General features: G+C 45.5%; 1 protein-coding gene across 1 annotated transcript in view; it reads right to left on the bottom strand.

The window, feature by feature from the left end:
- Positions 1-26,641, bottom strand: part of LOC147025746 (V-set and immunoglobulin domain-containing protein 10-like 2) — a 51,734-nt gene that overhangs the window by 13,568 nt on the left and 11,525 nt on the right. The window contains exons 4-7 of the mRNA XM_085880457.1: positions 20,470-20,647; positions 20,132-20,249; positions 12,172-12,326; positions 2,617-2,922 (exon numbers count right to left, since the gene is read on the bottom strand). Of these exons, the coding sequence (XP_085736583.1) occupies positions 2,617-2,922; positions 12,172-12,326; positions 20,132-20,249; positions 20,470-20,647 (757 nt within the window). The remainder of the gene's footprint in view (positions 1-2,616; positions 2,923-12,171; positions 12,327-20,131; positions 20,250-20,469; positions 20,648-26,641) is intronic.

Raw genomic sequence — 26,641 nt, 5'->3', positions numbered from 1 at the left:
GAGAGATTTGTACATGAATGTGGTTCAATCATTCACACCCAACAGCGTTTTCAGTGTGAAATGAACAAACCGCCCCTGAAAAACACTCCATGCTAAGATAGGTGGATCATTTTGAGGCTACAGGATCTGTCCTGAAGGGAAAATCTGCTGGAAGGCCAAGAAAGTCAAATGAAAGGGCGAATGTTGTTATGGAGACATTTGCCAACAACCCTAAAAAGTCAATGAGGAGAGAGAGAACATCACTTGAGTTAAACATTCCGAAAAGCTCTGTTCATGACATCCTTCACAAAGAAGTGAGGTTTAAATGTTATAAAATGGAAACGTCATCAACTTATAGATGAGGATTATGCAACAAGGGTAAATGTTTGTTTATTATTGAACGGATAGAATCGGACGAACATTTTTTAATCAAACCTTATTTTTACTGATGAGACGTCATTTCACATATCAGGCAAAGTTAATCGTCACAATTGTAGGATATGCATTCATACATGGGGAGCATGACCGGGCGTAGTGGCGTGCGCCTGTAATCCGGCTACTCGGAGGCTTGGGTTGGAGGATCGCTTGAGGACGGGGGCTCTGCACTGGGCAGGGTGTAGAGCAGCCCGGAATCATGGCGAAACCCAAATCCTGATCCCTGTGCCGTAAGAGGCGACCAGGGTTGCGTCAGGAAGGGCATCCGGCGTAAAACCTGTGCCAAATCAGTATGCGGATCATAACGGATGATCCGCTGTGGCGACCCCTAACGGGAGCAGCCGAAAGATGAACAACAACATGGGGAGCATGCACCACAGCGCGTCGCTGCGTCCACTTTCTGCCGGTACTCCAGGGGCCTGGCCATCCTCCAAGCAAATGCCTGGCCCATCCCCATCTCTTCGGGAGAGGACATTCCAGGCACCCACCCGAAGGGACCGCCTCAGGTTAACCCGAGTAAACCGCAGTCTGGTGGACGAAACCTCAGCACCACCCCCGACACACACCACTTAGTGGTTTTTTTTTTTGCAGAGTGAAGTTTTTTTATGGTGGCCGGAGTGCAAATCCTGCCACCAACCTCCTAGGAATGGGAACCCACGGCTGGAGGACGTCCGCAGACGCAGTTGGGAACCAGATACGGATAGCCGTTGGCTTACAAGGAGCTCCTCCACTCTTCGACTGGTTTTTTTTTTTAGTCTGACTGGGTGTCCATTTCCATATACCCTCCTTACAAGGAGGACCGAGTGGGGAGAGCCGGTTTAGTCCCCAACACTCGACCATGAACAGGTTAGTCTAGGTTTTACACGATACCTGTAAGAAGTCACAGATTTGATCTGGCCTGACCTGACCTGACAATTTGGGTTGGGTGCCAACGTATCGGCCGGGCTTCTCAGTACCATCTAACACAGCACAGCTCAGAGCTCCCATCCTCAAGCGATCACCCAACCCAAGCCACCGAGTCACCGGATTACAGGTGTGTGCCACAATTCCCAGCACCATTTAAAGCTTGGTCTATAAAGACCCACGTATCAAGTGTTGGAGGAGTAGTGGAGGGGAGAAGAAAATCCGCATGAATTGTATGAACATAAAAGGGATTCGCCGAAAGTAAACGTCTGGTGTGTCACGTCACGTTCTCACATCTATGGACCCTATTTGTTTGATGAACGCACTGTCACCACCAACATTTAGTACCTCAACATGACACGAGAGTTCTTTATTCCGTAACTTGAAGAAAATCCTGACTTGTTGCAAAGAGTTATCTTTCAACAGGATGGAGTACCACCTCACTTTGTTCGAATTGTAAAAGTGTTTTCAAATCAAACCTTGCCAGTCCGTTCGATTGGCCGACGAGGACCTATAAAATGGCCCACTCGTTCACCTGTCTTCAAACCTTTAGATCTTTATCTCTGCGGTTTTTTTTTTTTTAAGTAAAAAAAAAAAGTCTGCATTGGCAAACCGAAGGACCTTGAAGAACTTAAACTTCATATTGTTACCTCCACCACCAAAGGTGAAGGAGGTTGTGTTTTCGCCCCTTTCTGTCTCTCTGTTTGTTTGTTTGTTTGTTTGTTTGTTTGTTTGTGTGCAGGATATCTCAAAAAAGTTGTGGACAGGTTCAGTGTGTGACAAGAAAGAATTGATTCAATTTTGATGAAGATCTGAATCCAAATCTGGACACCCTGTATAGATGTGTGTATGTATGTGTGTGTGTGTATATATGTGTGTATATATATATATATATATATATATATATATATATATATATATATATATATATATATATATATATATATATATATATATATATATATATATTAAACATTTTAGACCAGCATTACAAGGATACGCAAAGAAACTAAAACATAACAGGAGATAATTTGGCCCGTCATGCTTGTGCCACGTCCACATCTCAGTGCTACCTCCTCTTTGCAAATCATGCCAAATGATACTCCAAGCAGGTAATTTAGCTGAGGTCTCAGCACGCAATGGCCTAAATTTTTTGAAACATCAAGCAGGATCTTTAACGTTCACAACCTCGATGCAGACCAGGAGAGTTGGCTTTACCTCTTCATCTGAAGAACAGCATGCTCTAAGATACAGCACCTTCAGCTGGCATATTTAGTAGCTTGTTATGTAATAACTCACACAGAACACTGATGTTCACAGTGGAAAAGACTCGATTATGCAGGACAGGATTCAGCGCTGAGCACACATAATGGCCCCCGTCATGTCTGGAGACTTTTGGGAACTCAAGCCAACCATTCTTCTCTGCTCCAATCCTCTCTTCCATCCCAGGTCTACCAGGCCACCAAGTCAGCTGGGCCGTTGGTTCTGAAGATGCCCGGCAAACTAGTCTAATTGGATGACCTTCGGCCAGAGTGAGTGAAGATTCAGTGACCTCTTGCATCGCGTGATCTTTCAGGGTAAAGATGTGTGGGCTGTCTGGGCCAACTGCAAGAAAAAGAGACATAATATTAGTCCAAAGTAGCAACAAAAAAAAGAAACAACAAAACAAATTATTTATGGGATATAAGGGCAGTGTTGCACGTTGGCACAACTTAAAGCCCACCACAAGTTGCCATGAGATGGTGGTAGGGCACGCACACGAACATGTGAAATATCTTCTGGGTTCGTCAAAATAGAAGAGGACAGAAGGGTGAAACACTTCACAGTGGGGTGGAAGAAAACAAACAAGCCTGGTGTTGGCTTAACAGTTAAGGTGGCTGCCTTAAGATGTCGAGGCCTTGAGTTTCAGCTCCTGTGGTGCCTCTAAATAGGGTTGACGCAGCCTGTCACCCTTCTGAGGTCGGCAAAATGAGCACCATCTCACTGAAAACAGGGGCACCGCATCAGCGGCACTCCCGACAATGATGCAACCAGCAGCCACAAGCTGCATTCAAAATAATAAACATGTGCAACAGGATCGAAGAATAAACGAGAAGAGAGGGTCAAGGGAAACATTTTGAGAGACGGATAGTAACTAAAACGTCACTTGGTAGGCCGCATACCTCCACCAGGTCAGTCGACATTTTGTATCCCACTGGTAAGCCGTATCTGCATCTGGACCTGAACCAAAATCGGATCGGCTTGTTCGTCACATCCAGGCCTCGAGGTTTTAGTAGGCGTCAGTTATATTGTTAAACGAGCTTACAGTCGTTTGTATGTGCTTCAGAAGTTGAAATATCATTTCTTCGCAAACAATGATCCTGTAACCATTTCGACATATTTCGTCCACCACGTATTGGAACGTGAGGCTCCAGTGTGTTCAAGTGGAATTGCGAAGCAGCGATGTAACGCGATTGAAAATGTTCAGAAAACAGCTTGTGGAGTTATAGTTGGCCCTAACTATCATAGGTAGCGAAATGCTTTAATTACCAGATTGAGGCCTGGAGTCGCCCAACAGCAGAGACGTCATCAACTCTGCCGTTCCTTTGCGATACTGCTACCAAATTGGAAGCTTCATCATTTGCTACCTGCAGACAGATCTCAGAGTGGCTGCCAATTACAGAATCTCAAAACAATCAACTGAATTAGGATGTAAAATGACAAGATTCAAGATCAGCCCAATGTCATGTCTTATCCACATGATGGAGGGCTCCGAGTGACTGTTCAACTCCGATGTCGTCGTGTATCTACTTGAATAAAGATGTTATTTATACATTCACTTTGTTTAAATAGGTTACTTTTGCTCTCCTAAATAAACTTTGGTTACTAAATAGGTTACAATTAATTATTGTAAAGTTTACCTTAATTCGGATTAAAAAAAAAAGACAACATCGAGGCTCATATAAGAGCGAACACAAATAATGTATAACAAGGGGAGTAGCAGACAAGAGGGATGGGAGAGGGAAGGATAAAACTGTGGGAAACAGAGATGTGAGGAGATCTGCGGAAGGGAAAGGGATGGGGCAGAGTACACAGGGTAAACAAGATGGACACTACAGGGACTTTCAGGAAAGAAAGCAGGGGATTTGAACGAGGTGGGTTTGGGGTGGATCAGCGGGAGGAGTAAACATCAAGATTTTGGATGGGGCAAGATAAGAGGTGGTGGTGAACAGCTGTTTTGAAGACCTGGAGGGAAGAGTGGGATTGAAGAGAGTGTGGGAGTTCGTTCCAAAGGTGGGAAAAAAAGAGGAATGAAAGAGTGAAGGTGAGCAGTGATTCGTGAATTTGGTAGTTTTACCAGAAGGGGGTTGCTGGCGGACCTTCAGCTCTCTGCAGAAATATTGGGGGGGGGGGGGGGAGGGACAACATATTGTTGCGGATTTGGAAAACTATCGCACACAACATTCAGGTTCCTATAGCTCAGTTATTTCGGTAAGTATGTGTTTTATAGATAGCTTCCTTCCCTTGTCTCGTGAGTGAATCAATGTAAATGCGCTGTGATTTATTTTAATAGTTTGGAGTTTTATTGGGATTCTGCAGAGAAGAACAACGACCCTCCCGCCCCGAGATTCTTGCAGCGTAAACAAGAATGACGGTTAGAATGCGGATCCTGATATGTTCCACTGTATCAGGCATTGTGTGGCGGAGGTATGCACCTTTTTTATGCAGAGCAGTAATGTTAGCTGATTTTCAAGCAGATGGCAGATGACCTTGATAAAATGAGAGGGTGAATAGAACAGAGAGAGGGTGAGCAGGAGCAGCAGAGTAGGATTTTAGGACACGTGGGCTGATGCAGTCTGGACCGGTTGCAGAATCCGAGTCGAGGTGTGACAGTAAACTCTCCAACTTATCAGGAGAAAAGGACACAGAGTTCAGGAACAGCTGGGTGTGTCTGGGTAAGGTGGGTACAGAATGCGATAGGTTTGGAAAACAAGATTTTGAAGCAAACACAGAGTTTAGGCATTCAGCCTTTTTACGTGCAGTGTCAGCTGTGCAGCCATTTGATGTAAAGGCCCTGTCACACCTTGACGATTTAGCCAACGTATGCAAAATTGGGCTAAAACGCCGGCACACGTCGAATACGTTATGGGTAAGTATGCATACGTTAAGAGCACGCTGAAAAACACTGCCATACGTCGTAGTACGCTGGCTTTCATCGTTGTACTTTGCGGTTGTCCTCAAATTTTAACATGCTTGAAATTTTACGACGTATGCCAGCGTATGACACACATTCCGCTGCGCTGGCCATAAGTTGTATGCACGTTATGCGATCGTTGACATACGTCAACACTAGTTCCTTGTAAGTTATTCATAAGTCGAAACGCGTCGAGGTAATGTTTAGCGTTCCCGAAACTTATTTTCTCCGTCAAGGCACATTTATTTTTTTCTCCTTGGCTCCGTGAAGGCATGTGACGAAATATCTGAAGTTGTTGTTGTTGTTGTTGTTGTTCTTTTTTATTTTTTTTAGTCTATCACGAATTTTAAAATATATTCGGACATTTGCTTTTAAGTTTCGATGTCGACGTGACAATATCCTCAAACAAAAAATATTCACAGAGGAGGAACTAAGAATAAGACATGAGCAAACTGAATAGGCAATCGGACGTGACGTAACGGCACGTGACGAAATATCGGAAGTTATTGTTGTTGTTGTTTTTTTTTAAACGCTGCCAATACGCCATTATACGGTAGCTGTAAATTAGAAACACGTTCAGTAAGTTCTGTAGTCATCCGGAAGACGTCAATCAAATACATCTACATACGTCAATATGCGTTGGAGGTACGTTACACATAGGTTCAAAGCACGTTACTCATAGGTTAGAAATACGTTTTGGGTACGCTAAGCATTACCTCGACGTGTTTCGACTTTTGAGTAACTTACAAGTAACGTGTCTCGACGTGTTTCAACGATCGTGTAACGTGCCTACAACACGTTACTCATAGGTTATAAATAAGTTTCGGGTACGCTAAACATTACCTCGACGTGTTTCGACTTTTGAGTAACTTACAAGTAACGTGTGTCGACGTGTGTCAACGATCGCATAACGTGCCTACAACTTATGGCCAGCGTAGCGGAATGTGAGTCATACGCTGGCATACGTCGTAAAATTTCAAGCATACTAAAATTTTAGGAAAACCGCAAAGTACAACGATGAAAGCCAGCGTACTACGACGTATGGCAGTGTTTTTCAGCGTGCTCTTAACGTATACAAAACTTACCCATAACGTATTCGACGTGTGCCAGCGTTTTAGAAAAATTTTTCATAAGTCGGCATACGCTGGCTAAATCGTCAAGGTGTGACAGCACCTTGAGTCCGGAGCGGACGGGTCCTGACTGGACCGAAGTTTGCCAATGGATAGACCACGTGGGGTAGGGTCGATTGCCAACTTTTCAATTTACCGAAGTACCCACTTGGTCCGACTTCCAGGATAGTTCACCCTCGGCTGACTTTGTCCAAATCGAGTCACTATCGCCGACTCGGATCCGGCGTAACCGAGCGGAATTACCAAAGTCGGGCCGGACCAAATGAACAAGTTACCAACACTAATCCTCAAACACGCGTCATGTCGAGCCAATGCAAGAAACACAAAACGAGCTGATGTATTCAACAATTGGGGTTTATTTGTACAGTAATAATGGGGAACTAGGGAACACAAAAGAGCAGAACTATACCGAATATCAGAAATGCAATGCAATATGTACAGCACACAAAGCACTTAACAGTTTTTTACTTGTTAGACGGGCCCAAGGACACACATACGCACACACACACACCCCAGAAATGGTGGCTGATGCCTTTAATTCAGACTTCAGCTCGGAGGGACAGATGAGCTGAAGCCCAGGGACTGCCTCGGACCTTTTCACCTCGTGTGGTCTTCAAGCTGTTCGGACCGAGCACCAGCGTGGGCGAGCTGGATCCAATCACCGTGAGCCACAATCCTTTCCGAGCTCCGATGGATCCCCTCACGATCTGCACCACGTGCTGGTGAGACGAGGCGCCGATCCTTCCCGACCCGATGCGTCGCTTCCCCGAAGAACCACCGACCAAGATGAGGCCAAGAAGTCGCACCAAACCGGGAACCAAGCAGAGACCGCGAAGAGCTCCACGCACCAAGAAGAGCCAGCCGAGCCAAGATGAGGCCACGAAGCAGAGCAACCAACTCCACCAAGCAGAATAAAAGCCACCAGAACACGAGCCCGATGAACCCCAAAGGCTCAGCGAAGACTAACCTGACTATCCAGAACCAAGCAGAGGGTCCCCCTCTTATCCCTCTCAGCCCCACCTCACTTCCGGCATGACTCATTCGGCCTCGTGCGCCGCCCCCCGCAACCGCGGGTGGGGGCTGTTTACGTTGCTTTCTGCCGGACCCGCCCCAACCGCCATCCCTGTTTACGCCGTTGAATTACAGGACGGGAGGGCTCTTCTTCTTCTTAGTTGTGGAGGAGGGTCATTCTGATCGAACCCTAACTATTAAAATGAATCACAGCGCATTTACATAGATTTACCCATTAAACAATGGAAGGCGAGCCATCTATAGAACATGTACTTACTGAGATAACTGAGCTAAAGGACCTGAATGATGAGTGCGATAATGGCTTCCAGATTCGCAACTACATATATATATATATATATATATATATATATATATATATATATATATATATATATATATATATATATATATATATATATATATATATATATATATATATTCCATTACGAACAACTTCACGTTTTTTTCAATCATTTAGCCAACTTAACCACTATTTTTAGTGAATAATCATGAGATGATGGAATTTCTTGAGATTGTCAATTAAATGGGTTTAATTCACATTGTTCTTTACAAACAGAAAACGAAACAGGGAAGAGATTGTGAATTAAACATTCCGTTGTTACGTACTTTCAACATTGGTCTTGTGATGCACAAAAATAATGAAATGAAATGATGGGCCAAATTGACTCTTCCTACACCAAAGTTCCTTGTGTATCCTTACATCATGTGAAGATCAGGACGGAAGGGGGAGGGTAGGACAGAGTTGGGATGGAAGAGCAGAGAGTTGTATGAGAAGGATTGAGGCTTTGAGCAGGGGTTTGAGGACTTGCTTGGGGGGGGGGAGAGGGTGAGGAGTTGGGGTTGGGGGTGGAAGAGTTGAGGACCTCACGTGAGGAGGATGGGGATGTTGAGGACTTTATTCACATTACGGAGAATTTCCGCAGATCCCTGCTAGTAAGTAAATCAATCACTGAAACCCTTTAACCTCAGGTGGCTTCTCATGGAGCAAATAAGTGTCATTTTGGCAGAATCGTTCAAATGGTGATACAAGCATGAAATTTGGTTCGAACGTTCCTTCAGGGTCACTCTGCAAGAAAAAAGTGCTCACCACGTGGATTTTCAACATGGCGGACATTTTTTCCAAGATGGCCACCAGAGTATGAAAAAAACAACTTTAAACCATAAAAAAAAATCGCCAGAGATGTCGGATTTATTTCATCTTGATGTCGATATATAGGTTTTTGTCCTTGCTAGAGCTGATTCTTGAGTGTATTGATCGATTTCATGAACCAATAAATCAATTTTAGGACTTACGTAACAATAAAGAGTCAAATGACAACTATTGTGCAGGCTTCGAATAGAAGTAAATTGGTTCTCATCGCCTTATAGATGGGGACGGTTAGAATTGTTGGAGATCTTGAACAGAGCTTGTATTTTAATTGCTCAAAATAGTTATTGCCCCTCCAAAGGACTGCTAATGCAGGGGTGGCAAAGAGGATGAGCTCTCTTTGCCTACGAATTGCCCGAAATGGCAAGCGAAACAAAGCCTCTGGCAGTCAAGCTCAACTCTTGCCTTCTCGTGGTGGGGGTGTTTCCACAAATAGTGGTGGTGCAAAAGGCGAATCTCTGGCGCCTGAAAACCAGACAGCTCTGGGCAGATGAAGCTCATTCAGAGATGGAAAAGTCCGAAATAAAACCACTTGCGACCAAAATGCAGCCACAAGGATCTATAGGACCCTGACACAATGTAACCATCAATGGTGGTGGACACCAGCCAATATCGACGAAACACAAAAAAGAGAGTGTATGTCATGCACTACCAGGGCACACTGGTGGCATACACTGCTGTGCAACTCAGCCTGGGGTTCAAACCGTGGGTTTAGTATCCCAAATGCTATCTAATGAACCCCTCAGATGTTAGATAGCGGCACCTGAACCGACAGGATGTGCCAGCGCGGGAGAGCCGAGCCAAGGATCACGGGGGTTTTACATGTAGTTATCCGGATGGTGTACAGATCGCATGGGATTTAAATGGCATTGGATGAACGATCGGGCTAGGTGTAGGGCAAACGCATGAACCTAGCTGTATCCCATACATCAAAGTGCACGAAGGCAAGGTGGTAAAAGGATAAACCCTCGACCTTGCCATTGCTAGTCACAAATTATGGATACTCAAGAAAAATCAAAACCACAAACAAACTGGAGGAAATGTTGCCTCTGTCAGAAGGACACAGAGGAAAAGTTAATGTCACCATGAACAAACAGTGACAGTTCAGAGGGAATTCTTTGAGAAAGTCAAACGGCTCACATTGGTAACGGAGGAAATGGGTAATCCCTTTGAAGAGGAGTCAGGAGATCTTCTTACGCTCGACACCAAGGACATCGCGGATCCTTCCGCTGCTCAGCTAATTGCGACCCATCACGAAAGAGGGAAAGAAAAGTTCAATTCCTTCATGGCTAATCTACATTGTGAGAATGACTGCTCCTTCTTCCAGCCTATCAAAAAGAACAGGATAACCTTCTTCAAAAATGAGCCAAAGTCTGCAAGAAAATCCGAGACAAAGTTACTGAAGGAAGACTGCCATTTGTTTTCCCGCCTCTTCATCTCCTGCCAAAACAGACAGCGTGACCTGCAAGAGTTCTTCAAACACGAAAACCGGTCTTTTCCGGCCTCACTCAGTAACAAGGGGAAACTACACACGTGTACGAAATCGGATTTAGTGGATGTACTACAAGCCAAAGTGACGCTTCCAGAGACAAAGCCAGAGTCTGACGTACTCATTGTAGATGGAGCTGCGCTGGTAAATATCGTAGCACCACGAACACCAAAGACATTTGAAGAGTATGCCAGAAAGGATATTCTTCCTAAAGTCGAGTACTACAGCACGAAATACAAGAGAACCGACATCATCTTTGATGTGTATCATCAGTCCAGCCTGAAGTCAGAGGCAAAATCTCAACGAGGAAAGGCCGTCAGAAGGAGAGTAACAGCGACAAGTAAAACTCCCTCGAATTGGAAGAGCTTCCTTAGAGATAGCACCAACAAAACAGAGCTATTCCATTTCCTTGCCGACGAAGTGTCTGAAATGACAACAGGCAATCCAGTTATCATGACTAAAGGAGAAAATGCCATCACCACCACCAGTGACACCAGCGTTAACCTCGAGGAAGTGGCCCCATGTACCCATGAAGAAGCAGATATGCGAATATTCTTACATGTTCGGCATGCAGCCACCGAGGGATACAAGTCTCTGATGATTGAAGCTAATGACACGGACATTGTAGTTATTGCCATATCCCTTATGCCTTCTCTTGCCACAACAGGTCTTGAAAAAATGTGGGTTGCATTTGGCAAACGGGAGCACAGGAGATGGATCCCTATCCACGAAATTATGTCTGCCATAGGACCAGAGAAAACGAGTGGGATGCTCTTCTTCCATGCCTTCACCGGTTGTGATGTTGTATCAGCTTTCAATGGCAAAGGGAAAAAGACAGCATGGCAGACATAGAATGTATGTGATGAAGCGTCAGTAATCTTCACGAAACTCAGTCAGTGCCCATCAAAGATTGAGGAATCTGATCTAGAAATCCTGGAGAAATTTGTGGTGCTGATGTATGACAGATCAAGTTCAGTTGTGTCAGTGAATGAGGCGCGGCTTGCTCTCTTTGCACGAAGGCAGAGGTCATATGATTTAATTCCACCAACACAAGGAGCACTCCTGGAACATGCCAAGCGAGCTGCATATCAAGCAGGACACATTTGGAGCCAGGCAATAGTCCGCCAGCCAGAAGCTCAGTGTCCGTCCTAGTGGGGTTGGTTCAAAGAAGATGACTCGTGGAAGGTCTTCTAGACTGCCCTTGCTCCCAAAGCTAAAAGCTGCCAGGAGTTAACGAAATGTGGATGCAAGACACGATGTAGTGGAAGGTGCAAATGCTATCGTTACGGACTAAGTTGTACCCCACTATGCAGTTGTTCTTGTCAGACCTAATCAGAACAATGAACATTGCAGGGCAGAAAAACATGGTGGCCATCTTGGAAAATGGCCACCATATTGAATTTTAAGTGGCTCGCAGTTGTATCTCATAAAGTGACCTAAAATAAATATTTCTGCCAAATTTCATGCTTGTATCATTCTTTGAACGATTGTTATTGTTATCTGTTCTTATTTTGGGTGGTTGTCTGGTGACCATCTTGGAAAATGGCGGCCATGTTGGAATTTCAAGTGGCTGGCACTTTTTTCTCATAAAGTGACGTAAAATAAATATTCCTGCCAAGTTTCATGCTTGTATCATCATTTGCACGATTGATCTTGTTATCTGCTCCACTATCCTCAATAGAGCATTTTGATCACTCGACTCATGTCTCCTTGAGAAAAGGCATCAATTCCATCTTCCATTTTAATGATTCCTCGAGTTTGATTTGATTATAGCCTTATTTAAAAAAAAAAATCCCATTCCATGAGCCTTAAACTACACAAATTGACACAAACACGTGTCTACGTAACTTCACGTCCAAATCCCTTTGATCCCACAACTCACACAGTACTTGCAGCTTCACCGGGAAGGACTGCGCACTGCTAGCAAAGTTCATAGCAGTACACAATAGGACGCCGGCATCTGTTCGTCCCACAGGAGAGAGATGGAGCAGGGGTCCAGCAGCACTCCATCCAGACGCTGCTACTCCAGCTCCAACTCTGTTGTGGGACACTGGATCAACATAGGAGACTGGATCACGAGATGTGAGTTCTATATTTTAGTACATCCTGCTGGAAGGCTTTATACGATGTTCCGTTTTCAAAACGTCTGTGTACCTGTGTGTGTGGTTGGTTGTTATCTTCATATGCGAGTTTCAGAAGGTGGAACAGAGCCTTCCCAGGTCTCAAAGGATACACCTTCATGTGTACGTGTGTGTATATATATATATATATATATATATATATATATATATATATATATATATATATATATATATATATATATATATATATATATATATATATATATATATATATATATATATATATATATATATATATATATATATATGGTGTCCCAAAAAAATATACAACTTTTACAATGCTTCGTTCGATCCTAAAAAAGCAGTAATTTTGTCACTAATGCTTCATTTCTTGTTGCAGAGACCCTGAAGTTTATTTTGATACCAAGCAAGCGCCAGAAAAATGCCAAGACTGACCGTACAACAACGGACGAAAATTGTTGAACTTTGGTACCAGACGAAAAGTGTCATACAGGTGCAACGTCTTTACTCGAGACATTTCGGTATCCACTTGCGCCATGCACCAAACTTTCGGACAATAAAGTGCACCATCACAAAGTTTACCAATGTGGGAACCACCTGTGACCTTCACAAAGGTCACAGTGGTCGGAAGAGGACAGGACGTAGTGAAGAAAATGTGGAAATGGTGAGACAGGCGGTCGTTCAGAGTCCAAAAACAATCGATTTGACGACTTTCTGCCGAGACAAACATTCATAAGAGCACCGTTCAGAGGATCCTTCGCCAAGACATTCATGCCTTTCGATACAAAATTCAAATGGAAACGGTGCTTACTGATTAACAGAAATGCAAACGACGAGACTTTGCAAATTGGTTCTCAGGAAAGTTGGAGGAAGATGCAGACTTCCTCAAAAAACTTCACATGATGGACGAATGCCATGCTCACTTGTCCGGGGAGGTAAACAAGCAAAACTTTCGGTACTGGGGAACTGAAAATCCTGGTAATGCATCAACTGAACTGGTGCCTCAATCTGTTCTCAAAGTCACCGTGTGGGTGGCGGTTGCTTGGTATGGGTTAATTGGTCCATACTTCTTTGAAGATGACCAGGGACGCACTTGAACGGTAAACCAGAGGAACTATCGCGAAATGATTCAGGAATTCTATCTTCCTGAGCTACGTACTCAGGCCCGTAGGAGAAACAACCTGATCCAGATGAGAACCCAGTGGTTCCAGCAGGATGGGGCACTGCCCCATACAGCCAGGGAAACAAGGCGTTTTCTCAACCAACATATTGAGGGCCGCTTTATCTCCCTCTACGAAGACGTTGAGTGGCCACCGTATTCCCCTGACCTTTCTCCTCCAGACTTCTTCTTGTGGGGGTATCTCAAGGACAGGATCTATGGAAACCCTAGGCCTCAGACTCTTGATCAGCTGAAGGAAAACATCCACCGAGAAATCCAGAACATTCCTCAGGAAACGTTTCCCAAAGTGATGGAGAACATGACCGCGTTTGCAGGCAGTGATCGGACAACGTGGAGCCTACGTCGAACATGTGGTCTGAAAGAAACCAACGATTCTATACCAAAATTTAAATTTTGGTGGCAATTTTGACATTGGTACAATAAACTTCACCCTTTCAGCTTTCTATCCAGCCATATATCTTTTTTTAAAATATATGTTATGACCATCCTCTTTGCAGATGAAAAGTTGTATATTTTTTGGGACACCCTGTACATATATATTGTAACGGATTTCAGAATCCGATCTGCCGAATGCATACAAACATCGAGGTCCTCAGACAGTTATTTCCCTAAATGTATGCCCAGGGGGTCGAGGCTGGAGAGGACGCTAACTGGCTCTTTTTCGAATCGGGCTGACCATTGAGGTGATAATTGTTGTTGACGTTTTATGAGCGCTTCACGTTTTCGCTCGGTAATTCTGGCAAATGGCTGCTTTCTGCCATTCGTCCAGCACCACGAACATGGCATCGCAGGCCAGGAATGACCGCGGGACATGTAGGTTGTCACGGCAACGATGCACAAATGGGTGGGGTGGATTTGGCTGGAGTCTGCTTAAGGCTCCACCCAGACGGGCCGCCAATAAAGAGGACGAGAGGACCATTTTTTTTCCAGTCAGTTGGCGATAGCTGGTTGCGGTTCAGACAGCTTTGAGAGTGTTTCAGTCGGTTCCAGTCAGACGGCTGCTTCAGTCGGTTCCAGTCAGACGGCTGCTTCAGTCGGTTCCAGTCAGATGACTGCTATCATCGTGTTCCAGTCAGATGGCTGCTATCATCGAGTTCCAGTCAGACGGCTGCTTCATTCGGTTCCAGTCAGACGGCTGCTTCATTCGGTTCCAGACGGCTGTTTCAGTCGGTTCCAGTCAGACGGCTGCTGTCAGCGAGTTCCAGTCAGACGGTTGGTGAGCTGGTGACAGTTGATGACGGCATTGCAGCCTTTCAGTTTCTCACAGCGCCTCAGCTTCTCACAGCTCCCAACAGCTGTCCGTCGGTTGTGACTCCTGGTGGCTTCTGACGGTGGCTGACGCTCGAACCTTTAATGCTGGTTCTGCTCGAGACCTGCTCTTGGCGTACCTGATTCTTGGGGGTGACGGCGACTGGCGTTCAAGCCTGTTTGCGAGTGGGTGCATGGCAAGGCTGGGCGAAGGCAACAGACAAGGCATGACGTTTTATTTGATGTACGATGACTTCTATTTGGTGAGCGAGACTGGATTTTTCTCCCCCCCTCCGCACCCCCCCTGCATGATCTGCTGGGTACTCCTGCCTGTATTTAATTGTTAAGTCAGGCATCCTGATGAGCATCTGCTCTTTGTCTCTTTTTCCATCAGTGCCTGATTAATTATTTATTTGCTTGCGATCATTTTGATTGATTTGTCCCAATTAATTTATTTATTTCCTCAAGGTAGCGTTCTGGGCCCTGTTCTTTTTCTGATTTTCATCAATGATCTCTCCGACTCTCTGGAAAATCCTCGATATCTCTTTGCTGATGACTCCACCCTCTGCCGTACCATCAGTCATCCCTCAGACCGGCAAGCAGTAGCTTCTTCGCTCACTGCTGATCTGGATAAAATCACAAACTGGTCCAACACGTGGAACATGTCTTTCAATCCGGACAAATCTCACACTCTCACTATGTCTCTTCGAAAGGACCATTTAGAAAACCCCCCCATCCTTTTTCTCAACAATCCTCTGGAAGAAGTCTTTTCTTTCAAGCTTCTGGGTCTCACTATCTGCCATGACCTTTCCTGGGAAAGTCACATTTCCAACCTCGACTCCAAAGCCAGTCGCCGACTGGGAATCCTCCGTTGTGCAAGGTCCTTCCTCGGCCCACCTGAGCTCCTGACCACTTACAAAGCTTTTGTCCGCAGCCTGATGGAGTACTGGTCTCCCCTCTGGGCTGGTGCTCCTGCCTCCCACCTTTCTCGGCTTCACGCTGTGGAAACCAGGGCATTTCGGATCATTGGCATCTCCCGCAATGAGGCTGAGTCTTTGGGCCTCTCACTCAATCACCGCAGGTTGGTCGGTGGTCTTTCTGTCTTATACCGTCTCCTCTCCAGTCTCGCCCCCGTGCTCTCTCTGCGATTTGTCCCCACCACATTTCCGCAGGGCGCTCAATGTCCGCCAACAACCCCCTTCTGGTAAAACTACCAAAATCACGAATCACTGCTCACCTTCACTCTTTCATTCCTCTTTTTCCCCGCCTTTGGAATAAACTTCCTCACTCTATTCATTCCCATTCTTCCCTCCAGGCCTTCAAAATAGCTGTTCACCACCACCTCTTATCATCCCCCATCCAAATCCTCGATCTTTCTACCCCCGATAATCCACCCAAGCCCACCTCCTTCAAATTCCCTGCTTTCCTTCCTGAAAGTCCCTGTAATGTCCATCTTCTATTCCCCATGTTCCCCGTCCCATCCCTCTCCCTTCCACAGATCTCCAAATGTCTCTGTTCCCCACTATTTTGTCCTTCCCACTCCCTCCCCTCCTGTCTCATGCCCCCCACCCCTTGATGTGCGTTGTATGTTAGCTCTCATATGAGCCTCGACAAGGTATACAAAAAAAGGCTTTATTTGCTTGCGATTATTTTGATCGCTTCAAATTAACTTATTTTTACCACATAGAAATAAAAAGTTCTTTCTATTTATTTATTTTCTTATTAATAAATTGCTTTGTTGACTTTCCAACCTGTCCGTGCTTGTCCTTTCCTTCCATTGATCCAGCATTGTCCGAACCTAGATAGACTGGGAGGTAACTACCAAACAAATTGACCTGTCAAAGTCGGCACGCACCAGCGGTGAAACGCTCGGCTGCCCCAATTAAGATCTAATCAAGAGAAGATTGGTGTTTTGCCGAGGGCACGCTCCCCGTTCAGGAAGCCACGCGACCTCTAGTTAAACGCCATAATTAGACGGTGGACACTGGAACTCATGGTTAACTGGGTGGCATTCGTGGTTCCAAAGCAACCCACCATACCACAAAGTTAATTCGGAGGGGTGGCCGCAGGTCCAGCTATTCCGAGGACAAACGGATATTTAACCCCCTCATAATACACTCGGTACCCATGGCCGAAACAATATACAGCTCTGGAAAAAAATTAAGAGACCACTGCAAAATTATCAGTTTTTCTGGTTTAACTATTTATAAGTATGAGTTTGAGTAAAATGAACATTTTTATTTAATTCTATAAACTACTGACAACATTTCTCCCAAATTCCGAATAAAAATATTGTCATTTAGAGCATTTATTTGCAGACAATGACAACTGGTCAAAATACCAACAAAGATTCAGTGTTTTCAGACCTCAAATAATACAAACAAAACAAGTTCATATTCATTTTTAAACAACACAATACTAATGTTTTAACTGAGGAAGAGTTCAGAAATCAATATTTTGTGGAATAACCCTGATTTTCAATCACAGCTTTCATGCGTCTTGGCACCAGTCTTTCACATTGCTGTTGGGTGACTTTATGCTACTCCTGGTGCAAAAATTTAAGCAGCTCGGCTTTGTTTGATGGCTTGTGACCATCCATCTTCCTCTTGATCACATTCCAGAGGTTTTCAATGGGGTTCAGGTCTGGAGATTGGGCTGGCCATGACAGGGTCTTGATCGGATGGTCCTCCATCCACACCTTGATTGACCTGGCTGTGTGGCATGGAGCATTGTCCTGCTGGAAAAACCAATCCTCAGAGTTGGGGAACATTGCCAGAGCAGAAGGAAGCAAGTGTTCTTCCAGGACAACCTTGTACGTGGCTTGATTCATGAGTCCTTCACAAAGACAAATCTGCCCGATTCCAGCCTTGCTGAAGCACCCCCAGATCATCACCGATCCTCCACCAAATTTCACAGTGGGTGTGAGACACTATAGCTTGTCGGCCTCTTCAGGTCTCCGTCTAACCATTAGACGACCAGGTGTTGGGCAAAGCTGAAAATTGGACTCATCAGAGAAGATGACCTTACTCCAGTCCTCTACGGTCCAATTCTTATGGTCTTTTGCAAACCTCAGCCTGCCTGTAACTGGCTCTCCTTTGCTTCTCATCGATTAAGGGCTTTTTCTAGCTTTGCACGACTTCAGCCCTGCCCCGAGGAGCCTGTTTCGAACCGTCCTCGCCATGCACGTCACCCCAGCTGCCGTTTGCCATTCTTTTTGTAGGTCACTTGATGTCATCCTACGGTTGTTGAGTGACATTCGAATGAGTTGGCGGTCATCCCGGTCAGTGGAAAGTCGTTTTCACCCTCTGCCAGTCTGTAGCTTTGTTATCCCCAATGTCTGCTGCTTGACCTTGTTCTTATGAGCCGCCGTCTTTGAAATTTGAAGGATGGAAGCAACGTGACGCTCACTGTATCCCTCTGCCAGTAAAGCCAGAATTGAACCCTTCTTTTCCTCACTCAAAACTTTCCTTTTCTACTCCTTTGGCATGGTCAATAGTTATTTTTTTGATTCCAATTACTTTTGAGGTCCTACTAGCACTGTTTTTGCCATCCAGCTGGTCCTATTGTAAGAGGATAGTGATGACCACAGCAGTGGTTTTCATACTTTTCCTTGTTAAATAAGATTCGGTTCAGGTGATCACCTAATCAGTACCTCACTAAGTAGAATGAGGTGTGCCTTTGTTGGAATTCAACAGACACTGGAATGGAATGGCTGCCATACATGTAGAGATGCTGATTTAATTTTTTTTTGGAGTGGTCTCTTATTTTTTTCCCGAGCTGTATATGTGTGTGTATGTATATAATGTATATATTGTTGCGGTTCTGAAAACTGCATGCCTCTAAGGCAATGGCATCCATCATACAGCACTCACCTGACCTGTCCTGCAATACCACGTGAGCTATGATGTCACAATTATCATTAAAATATTCTCCATTGGGGGAGGGGGGTTGTTCCTATCCTGAAAATTTTGTCAATCGGACAAGCAAGTGGTTGCTGAGAAAAAAACGGTTAACACTCTGGTCTATTTTTCAGGATGAAAAAAAAACAACAAAAAAAAACAACTCGAAAACCATTTTTAATAAAGGAGGAATTACATCTCTTCTATTGGAATTGTACACGGTTTCTTGCCACCGGGCCTCAAGGGCGGTGTACAGAAGTGTTTAAAAAACAATAAATACAATGCACAGGGAGGTGAAATTCGCTGCACATGATGTGTAACGTGTGCAGAGTAAAACGAGTGTTCATTTATATCTGTAGGATGTCTTATAAATAAAGAAGATAAAACACACACTTGGCACTAGGCCGAGACTTCAGTCTGTCATGCTCATGAAGCTGTACCATTGAAATGAAACGTCCCAGAAGATAAAAAAAGAAAATAGGGTAACATTTGTACATGTCGTGTTTTAAAATAACGCTTCTTGCTACAAAATATCGTATCTTCCAATCTCCTTGAATACTTCGAATAAAATAATTCTAACCCTCCATTTTTGACGGGCTTTTATACTAGTACTAATAATAACTAGCCGAAACCCCGTCACAGACGGATTCAGTTCATTCAACCACCCTCCCCAGCTCACCCACACTCGAGGTACATGGACTGGACAGGGCATGCTTGCCCCCGCCTACTCATCCCCCGCCCTGCCCCATTCCCCCCCCCGCTTCCCACCCCCGCCCAAAAATTTGATTACCCCTGGCCCCGCCCCTTCACTCCCCGCCCCCGTCTCTTGATTCCCCGCCCACTTGCCCCCGCCCCCTGTCCAACCCCTCACACTCAACCCCGCCTAATTCACCCCAGTCCCCGCCCACTCATCCCCCGCCCCATTTCCCCCGTCTCCCGCTTTCAATTTGCTTACTCCCGCCCAAAAATTTGCTTACCTTGCCCCCTGCCTCTTCACTCCCTGCCCCCGTCTCTTCATCCCCCGCCCCCGCCTCTTCACTTCTCGCCCCCGTCTCAACGAAAAGTGTTTATTCTGCTTCAGAGTTGAAGGTTGACTATTGCCACTATGCGCGATGCACTCTTACAGGTACGAAGTTTCTTTCAGTCCAGGTCACAGTACCGAGAAAAACGTGACGCGACCGCGAGGAGGAGCACAAAATTTGTCCTTCAGTATTAATATATGGATAATAATAATAATAATGAAAATTAATTTGACTTCTCCATATATTCTCGTATTGTTGAAAATTTTACGACAAAAGCTCAAATGGTAAAACAAAGACACGGCTCGGACCGGGGAGGGGGGGGGGGGAGACACACACACGTTTTAGTAATAAATGAAAATTGAACAAGTAGAAGGGTTAGTGAGTAAATTACCGTGTCCAAAAGTATGAGATTGGAGGAGACCCACGTTGGCTGTGACAATCAACTTCCACCTCTTTTCCCTCGGCCACCACTACCTCTGTCGCACTGAGCCGTGGCTGAGACACGGGCACTGTTGGGAACATGAGAAACAACCAGATGGCATCAAAGTGCAAACAAATTCGGGCAGGAAAAGTGTCAGAACAAATGAAGGTGTCAGGACAGATTAGATTATGAAGGCAATAAATTTAATTCATGCAGACTATCATTCCCCAGAGGAGAACAATTTCCATCAATTTGCTACCCCAAAATCATTGTCTACCTGCTTTCCACGAGTGACAAATCGTACACACCAGCGATGGTGACATAAGTGTGGTGTTTAAGCAGACGAGGCGAAGATCCGTGGAGCCACACAGCCTCACAGGTAAAGCGACCAGCAGCGGCCAGTGGGAACCGTGAAACACGGAGAGCCCAATCCTTAGACTCTTCGACTCTCACGGATGCCGGAACCCACCCTGGAAACTTCAGGACCTGGGAAAGGTTTGTGATTACTCACACTTTGGACCAGGTTAATGTTAATAATATTGGTTCCCTTCAAAGGAACTTCAACGCAAGAGGAGGCCACCAAGCCCATAAAAGCCTGCGCAATGATTGCCAACCTATAGTTTTTGTCTGTGCTCTATCCTCTTTAAATGCTCAAGAAAGGAAGCAGCACATACTTTTTAAGTCTTTGGTATGACTCGGCCAGGGTCGGATTCGAACAGCTGACCTCCCAGACTCAGAGATGACGCTCCAACCATGACGACACCGAGTCTGGTTAAATTTCTTTGCTTCTTGTGGAAACTCATGTAATGTCTCCCTTCCAACAAGATGGTCTGGTTTTGGAAACTTTCGAGAGCCCGATAGCTTTACAATCTTGTGCCATGGAAGGAGACAACTGTGCTCCACCTCTTGATGGAATTGTGGTACAGCCAGAAAAGAACCATGACCTTACTATAGTATTAACGAGCAAATACCACCCGTCAATTCGCTGATGGGAACACTGAGAGATGGGGTAAAAAAAGAGGGGCAGGTAGAGAGGGGTGGGGGGAGAGAAAGAGAGAGAGAGAGGATGGAGGGGGAAAAGAGAGAGAGAGGATGGAGGGGGGAAAGAGAGAGAGGATGGAGGGGGCAGAGAGAGAGAGAGGATGGAGGGGGCAGAGAGAGAGAGGATGGAGGGGGCAGAGAGAGAGAGGATGGAGGGGCAGAGAGAGAGAGGATGGAGGGGGCAGAGAGAGAGAGGATGGAGGGGGCAGAGAGAGAGAGAGAGAGAGAGAGAGAGAGAGAGAGAGAGAGAGAGAGAGAGAGAGAGAGAGAGAGAGAGAGAGAGAGAGAGAGGATGGAGGGGGAAAGAGAGGGGGGATGGAGAGGGGAAAGAGGGGGGATTGAGGGGGAAAGAGAGAGAGGATGGAGGGGGAAGAGAGTGGGGAGGGAGAGAGAGAGAGGGGGAAGAGAGTGGGGAGGGAGAGAGAGAGGGGGAGGGGAATGAGGAAGGGGGTGGGAGGGGGAGGGAAGGCAGCATGAGGTGAGAGGAAGGGAAGGCAGACGTGTGGTGGAGTGTTAATTACGATTCATTCCATCTCATCAAAACGATTCTGCATAGAATAACAATGAAGATGGAAACAAAATAATGTCTGAAATCCATTTTCTCCCAGTTATACTACAAACACCACCTGGAGACGGAGACAGACACCGCTCGGACACGATCAGAGATAAACTCCCATCTGGAGACAAACCCCGCCCGGTCATGGAGAGACAGAGAGACAGAGACGGTGTGGGGGATAAGAGAGTTATCAGAGAGAATACATTAGGCTTTGTGAAAAACACACATACACACACACACAAAACACACACACACACACACACACACACACACACACACACACACACACACACACACACACACACACACACACACACACACACACAAACACACACACACAACACACACACACACACACACACACACACACACACACACACACACACGACAATATGGACAATAAAGGGAGGCAGGGGGGGGAGAAAGGAGGGAGGGAGAGGAGGCAGGTGTTGGGTGGGACGGGGAGGGGAGGCAGAGAGGATGAAGAAGGGGAAGCTAGGAAGGGGGAGCGGAGAACAAGAAAGGGAGGGAGGCAGGGAGAGTGACACCTCACCAAACGTTGCCATTCGCTGTGGGAGGGAGTGAGTGGGAGGGAGTGAGATTGAGGGTATGAGAAGAAAAAAAAACAGGCCCAACAAATCCCGCCCATTTAAGGCATAAAGTTATTTTGGGGATCAAATTTAAATTTGATACATCCTTAACCTGAATGTTGATTATAAGGAATAGAATAAGGAATATTTTAGTCTTAGTTTGAAGTCAATTAAACCATTTTTGACTAAGTTATGACCGTAAAATAATTTTGACCTTTCAAGGCCACGTAAGGTCAAAGGTCATGGTGTCAAATGAAAGCCAATAAAGGACTTGATATATGTCTTCCATAGTAAACACGCATATTCCTAACCTTTAAAAAAAAAGAATTTCACTTTCAATTAATTTTTCACGATAGGATTGTTAGGATTTTAAGTCACAAATATAATAAGGTTCACTATAAGCTTAGTTTGAAGTAAATCGGATCATTTTTGACGAAGTTATGAGCGAAAAACGATTTTGACCTTTTCGTGACCTTACCTTGACCTTTGACCTAATTGGAAACAAAAGTTAATGGGGTCATCCGAGGTTCATTACCCACCTGTGGATACAATTTGACAGTGTTTGAGCCAGCCTTTTTCCAGTAAAGTTGTATTTTCTTAACCATGTTTTAGTTTTAATGGAAAATTTGTAATTTTGACCGATGACCATGACCCCCAAAACTTCGGACCCTACCGATCTTCACAAATATGCATTTTTTACTATAGGAATGGGTAGGATTATAAGTGACAAATAGAATAAGGTTCACTACAAGCTTAGTTTGAAGTAAATCAGGTCATTTTTGACGAGGTTATGAGCGAAAAACGATTTTGATCTTTTCGTGACCTTGACCTTGACCTTTGATCGAATTGGACCCAAAAGTTAATGGGGTCGTCCAAGGTTCATTGCCCACCTGTGGATTAAATTTGATAGTGTTTGTTAAAGCCGGAAAGTTGCTAACAGACAGACAGACAAACAAACAAGCAGTCATACACTGGTACTTACAAAATCGTCAACTTGACCTCTGACCTTGTCCAATAAAAGCTGTCTCTCGAGAAGGTAGCGACGCAAACCAGAGGTTTCTACGATGATTCTGTACCAAACCATCAAAAATCGAATGTTTGACCTCACTGTGACCTTGACCTTTGACCGATTTTTACCAAAATCTAATCAGCACAAGCCATCACCCTCCTGAATCACGTGGTGTAATTTGACATTGGTAGCTTCTTCCGTTCTCGAGTTATCGTGCCTACAAACAAACAAACACACAAACAAACACAGAAATAGATGACGGAAGTCATCAATATACTTACGAAATCTTTACATTTCGTAAGTAAAAAACAGACAAGCTGGTAGGCAACGAGGGATCTGCTAGGATCGAAGCGCTGGATACGATGCTTTTTATTCTGACCGATCCACCAACAAAGATTCATTGCCAAGACATATTGGTTTACATACAATTGTTCCTCTGCCTGGCAAGATTTTTCCTATTGCGTATTTTGCCAACTGGCACTCCTCAGAGTGGAGATGGAGGAAAGTGTAAATGACAAAAAATGTTCTACCAACCATGTTCTATCACCATGCCAAGACGCTTTCGTTTACGTCTAACCGTTTCGCCTTGATGATATTAATTTATAAGGGTCTCGTTTCTCCACATTCAAAACTGTTGGACAAGTATTGAAAATAGTGAACGTAGGTCGAGAAAAAGTATTTTTTCGAATTTTGCGTATTTCAGCCCCGACACCCTTGGTGATCGAATCTGGAAAAATGCTGCGGTTCAATTTTGTAGTAGTTATTAAACTCTATCCATACACCAAATTTGAACGTTCGACGGTTTCCGAGGTCAAGGTCACGTAACATATTCCCTAGTTCACCACCTTTCCGCATTCGGAGGGCTGCCATTCGGAAACTATGAGAGATAGAGGAATGTCATGCTGTCGCGATAACTAGATGGGGATGCAAGGAATAGGCAGGAGTTGGTCCGGTCGCTCTACCTATCATGGAAGCCGCGCTACGCCAGTCACCGTTTGGGTTCTTAAAACGCGGTTTTTCAGCCGCTGCATAGCAACGGGTGGTTGCATAGCAACGAAACTCAAACGCGCACACTCCCAGCCCATATGGCACCTGTTCGCCAAGTTTCATCGAAATCGGTTTGCTGGTTTGTGCTGTGGAGCCTCGTGTTGCAGACAGACAGACAGACAGATGACACACACACACACACACACACACACACACACACACACACACACACACACACACACACACACACACACACACACACACACACACACACACACACACACACACGCACACACGGAAAACCTGACAATAACGGATATCTAGCGAATCCCAATGAGTTTGTAGTTCAAACCTTCGTACGGAGGGAACGAATGATCGATGAACTCGGACTCGATCTTCCCTTTCAAAACACAAACAATCCATTAAAACGAGCGTCAGGAAGCACAACATGTCGGGACGGAGTGAACATCACGTACCGGGCCCGGAATCTTCATTCCCGGGTGAACAGACCATGGACCCGTCCGAGCGAGAACCTCCTGGACGGACCACGGACCCGCGGTCTGAGGACAAACCCCCCAGACTGAGCACGTTTCCTCTATTCGAGCTGCTCGTGGATCCCACGGGGTGTTTGCCGTGTGTGTTCTTCGCCCGAGAGATATCGGGTCATCGTGCACCATCCGCCACTGTAAGGTTCAGTGTGCCGAAGGACCGGACATTGTTGACGACGTTTTGTTCCAAGAGAAACAAACCACGTGATCATGAACCTTGTTCAGTCACGGTTTCTCGGTGGTCGATTCGCCACCGGTCGATCACGTGACGTAGCAAATCACCGACGAGCACGTTTTGGGTTCTTAAAACACGGTTTTTCGGCCACTGTATAGCAACGGGTGGTTGCTTAGCAACGAAACTCAAACACGCACACTCCCAGCCCATATGGCACCTGTTCGCCAAGTTTCATCGAAATCGGTTTGCTGGTTGTGCTGTGGAGCCTCGCGTTGCAGACACACACACACACACACACACACACACACACACACACACACACACACACACACACACACACACACACACACACACGGAAAACCCGACAATAACAGATATCTAGCGAATCCCAACAAACAAATAGGACGATTACAATATCCCGCTCCGTCCCTCTGGGGGGCGGGATAACAAGAGAGAAGGGTGAGGGGTGGAGGTGGGGTTTATAAAGAGAATGATATATGACCGAAGATACACACACAAAAAAATACTCATGTCAGAACAGCGGTACACACAGCAACAAAACAGAGTTTGTAAAGTAATCCACTGGTACATCTGCAAAAACTTTGATGTCCCAGTTCCAGAAAATTCGTGGGAACATGAACCAAAAGTAATCACTGAAAACAATGAAGTACCGACCGCTGACAAACGAACTAATGATCCCATTGAGCGTGAACATTAAAAACAAAGCATTGCAACTAGATATCATACTGAGGTACAAAAAAGAGAGCAGAAGACATTGCTGATTCAGGTCAGGTATGGGAGCATGTGCCAGAACAGCGCGTTGCTGCGTCCACTTTTCACGGTACTCCAGGGGCCTCCGTCTGGCCATCCCCCAGGCAGATGCTAGGCCCATCCCCATCTCCTTGAGATGCAGGTCAACCTGCTGCAACCACGAGGCACGTGTTCGGCCCATTGGCCTCCTCCACTCATGAGACTCCTTTGCTGAGAGAATCTGGTGAGCAGGATCGGCGTCAGGAAAACGAGCCACATGTCCATACAGCCGCAATGGATGCTCACGGACTATGCAGGTAACAAATCTCATCCGAGTCTCTCTCAGCAACAGCTCGTTGGACACAAAATCTGACCAGCGAGAGCCAAGGATTCTCCGAAGAGCTCTGGTACCAAAGGAATAACGTCTCAGTCTCAGATCCTTGGTTACAGTCCAAGTCTCGCATCCATAGAGCAAGACTGGAAGCACCAAGGACCTGAAGACTCGGACTTTCGCCCTCCCATACAGGTAGCAGCAGCACCACACCCCATGATACAGTGAATCCATGACTCCCCAGGCCCAACCCAGACATCTATTGACATCTGACTCACAGCCAGCAGAGACATGAATATCACTGCCAAGGTAAGTGAATCTCTCCACGACCGCAACATCCTCACCACAAACAGACACAGACAGCACAGCAGCATCCAAGATGTCATTGAAAGCCTGGATCTTAGTTTTGACCCAAAAAACCCATAGTCCCAGTGGCTCCGACTCCTCATTCAGCACCTCGAGGGCCCCAAAAGGATATCTAAAGTCTCCGCAA

This window comes from Eptatretus burgeri, chromosome 5 (assembly GCF_056783735.1).
Source record: "Eptatretus burgeri isolate ZD-2024b chromosome 5, Ebu_testis_v1, whole genome shotgun sequence".
Lineage (NCBI taxonomy): Eukaryota > Metazoa > Chordata > Myxini > Myxiniformes > Myxinidae > Eptatretus > Eptatretus burgeri.
Note: the sequence above shows the minus strand (reverse complement) of the source record. Positions and strands in the feature narration are given on the sequence as shown.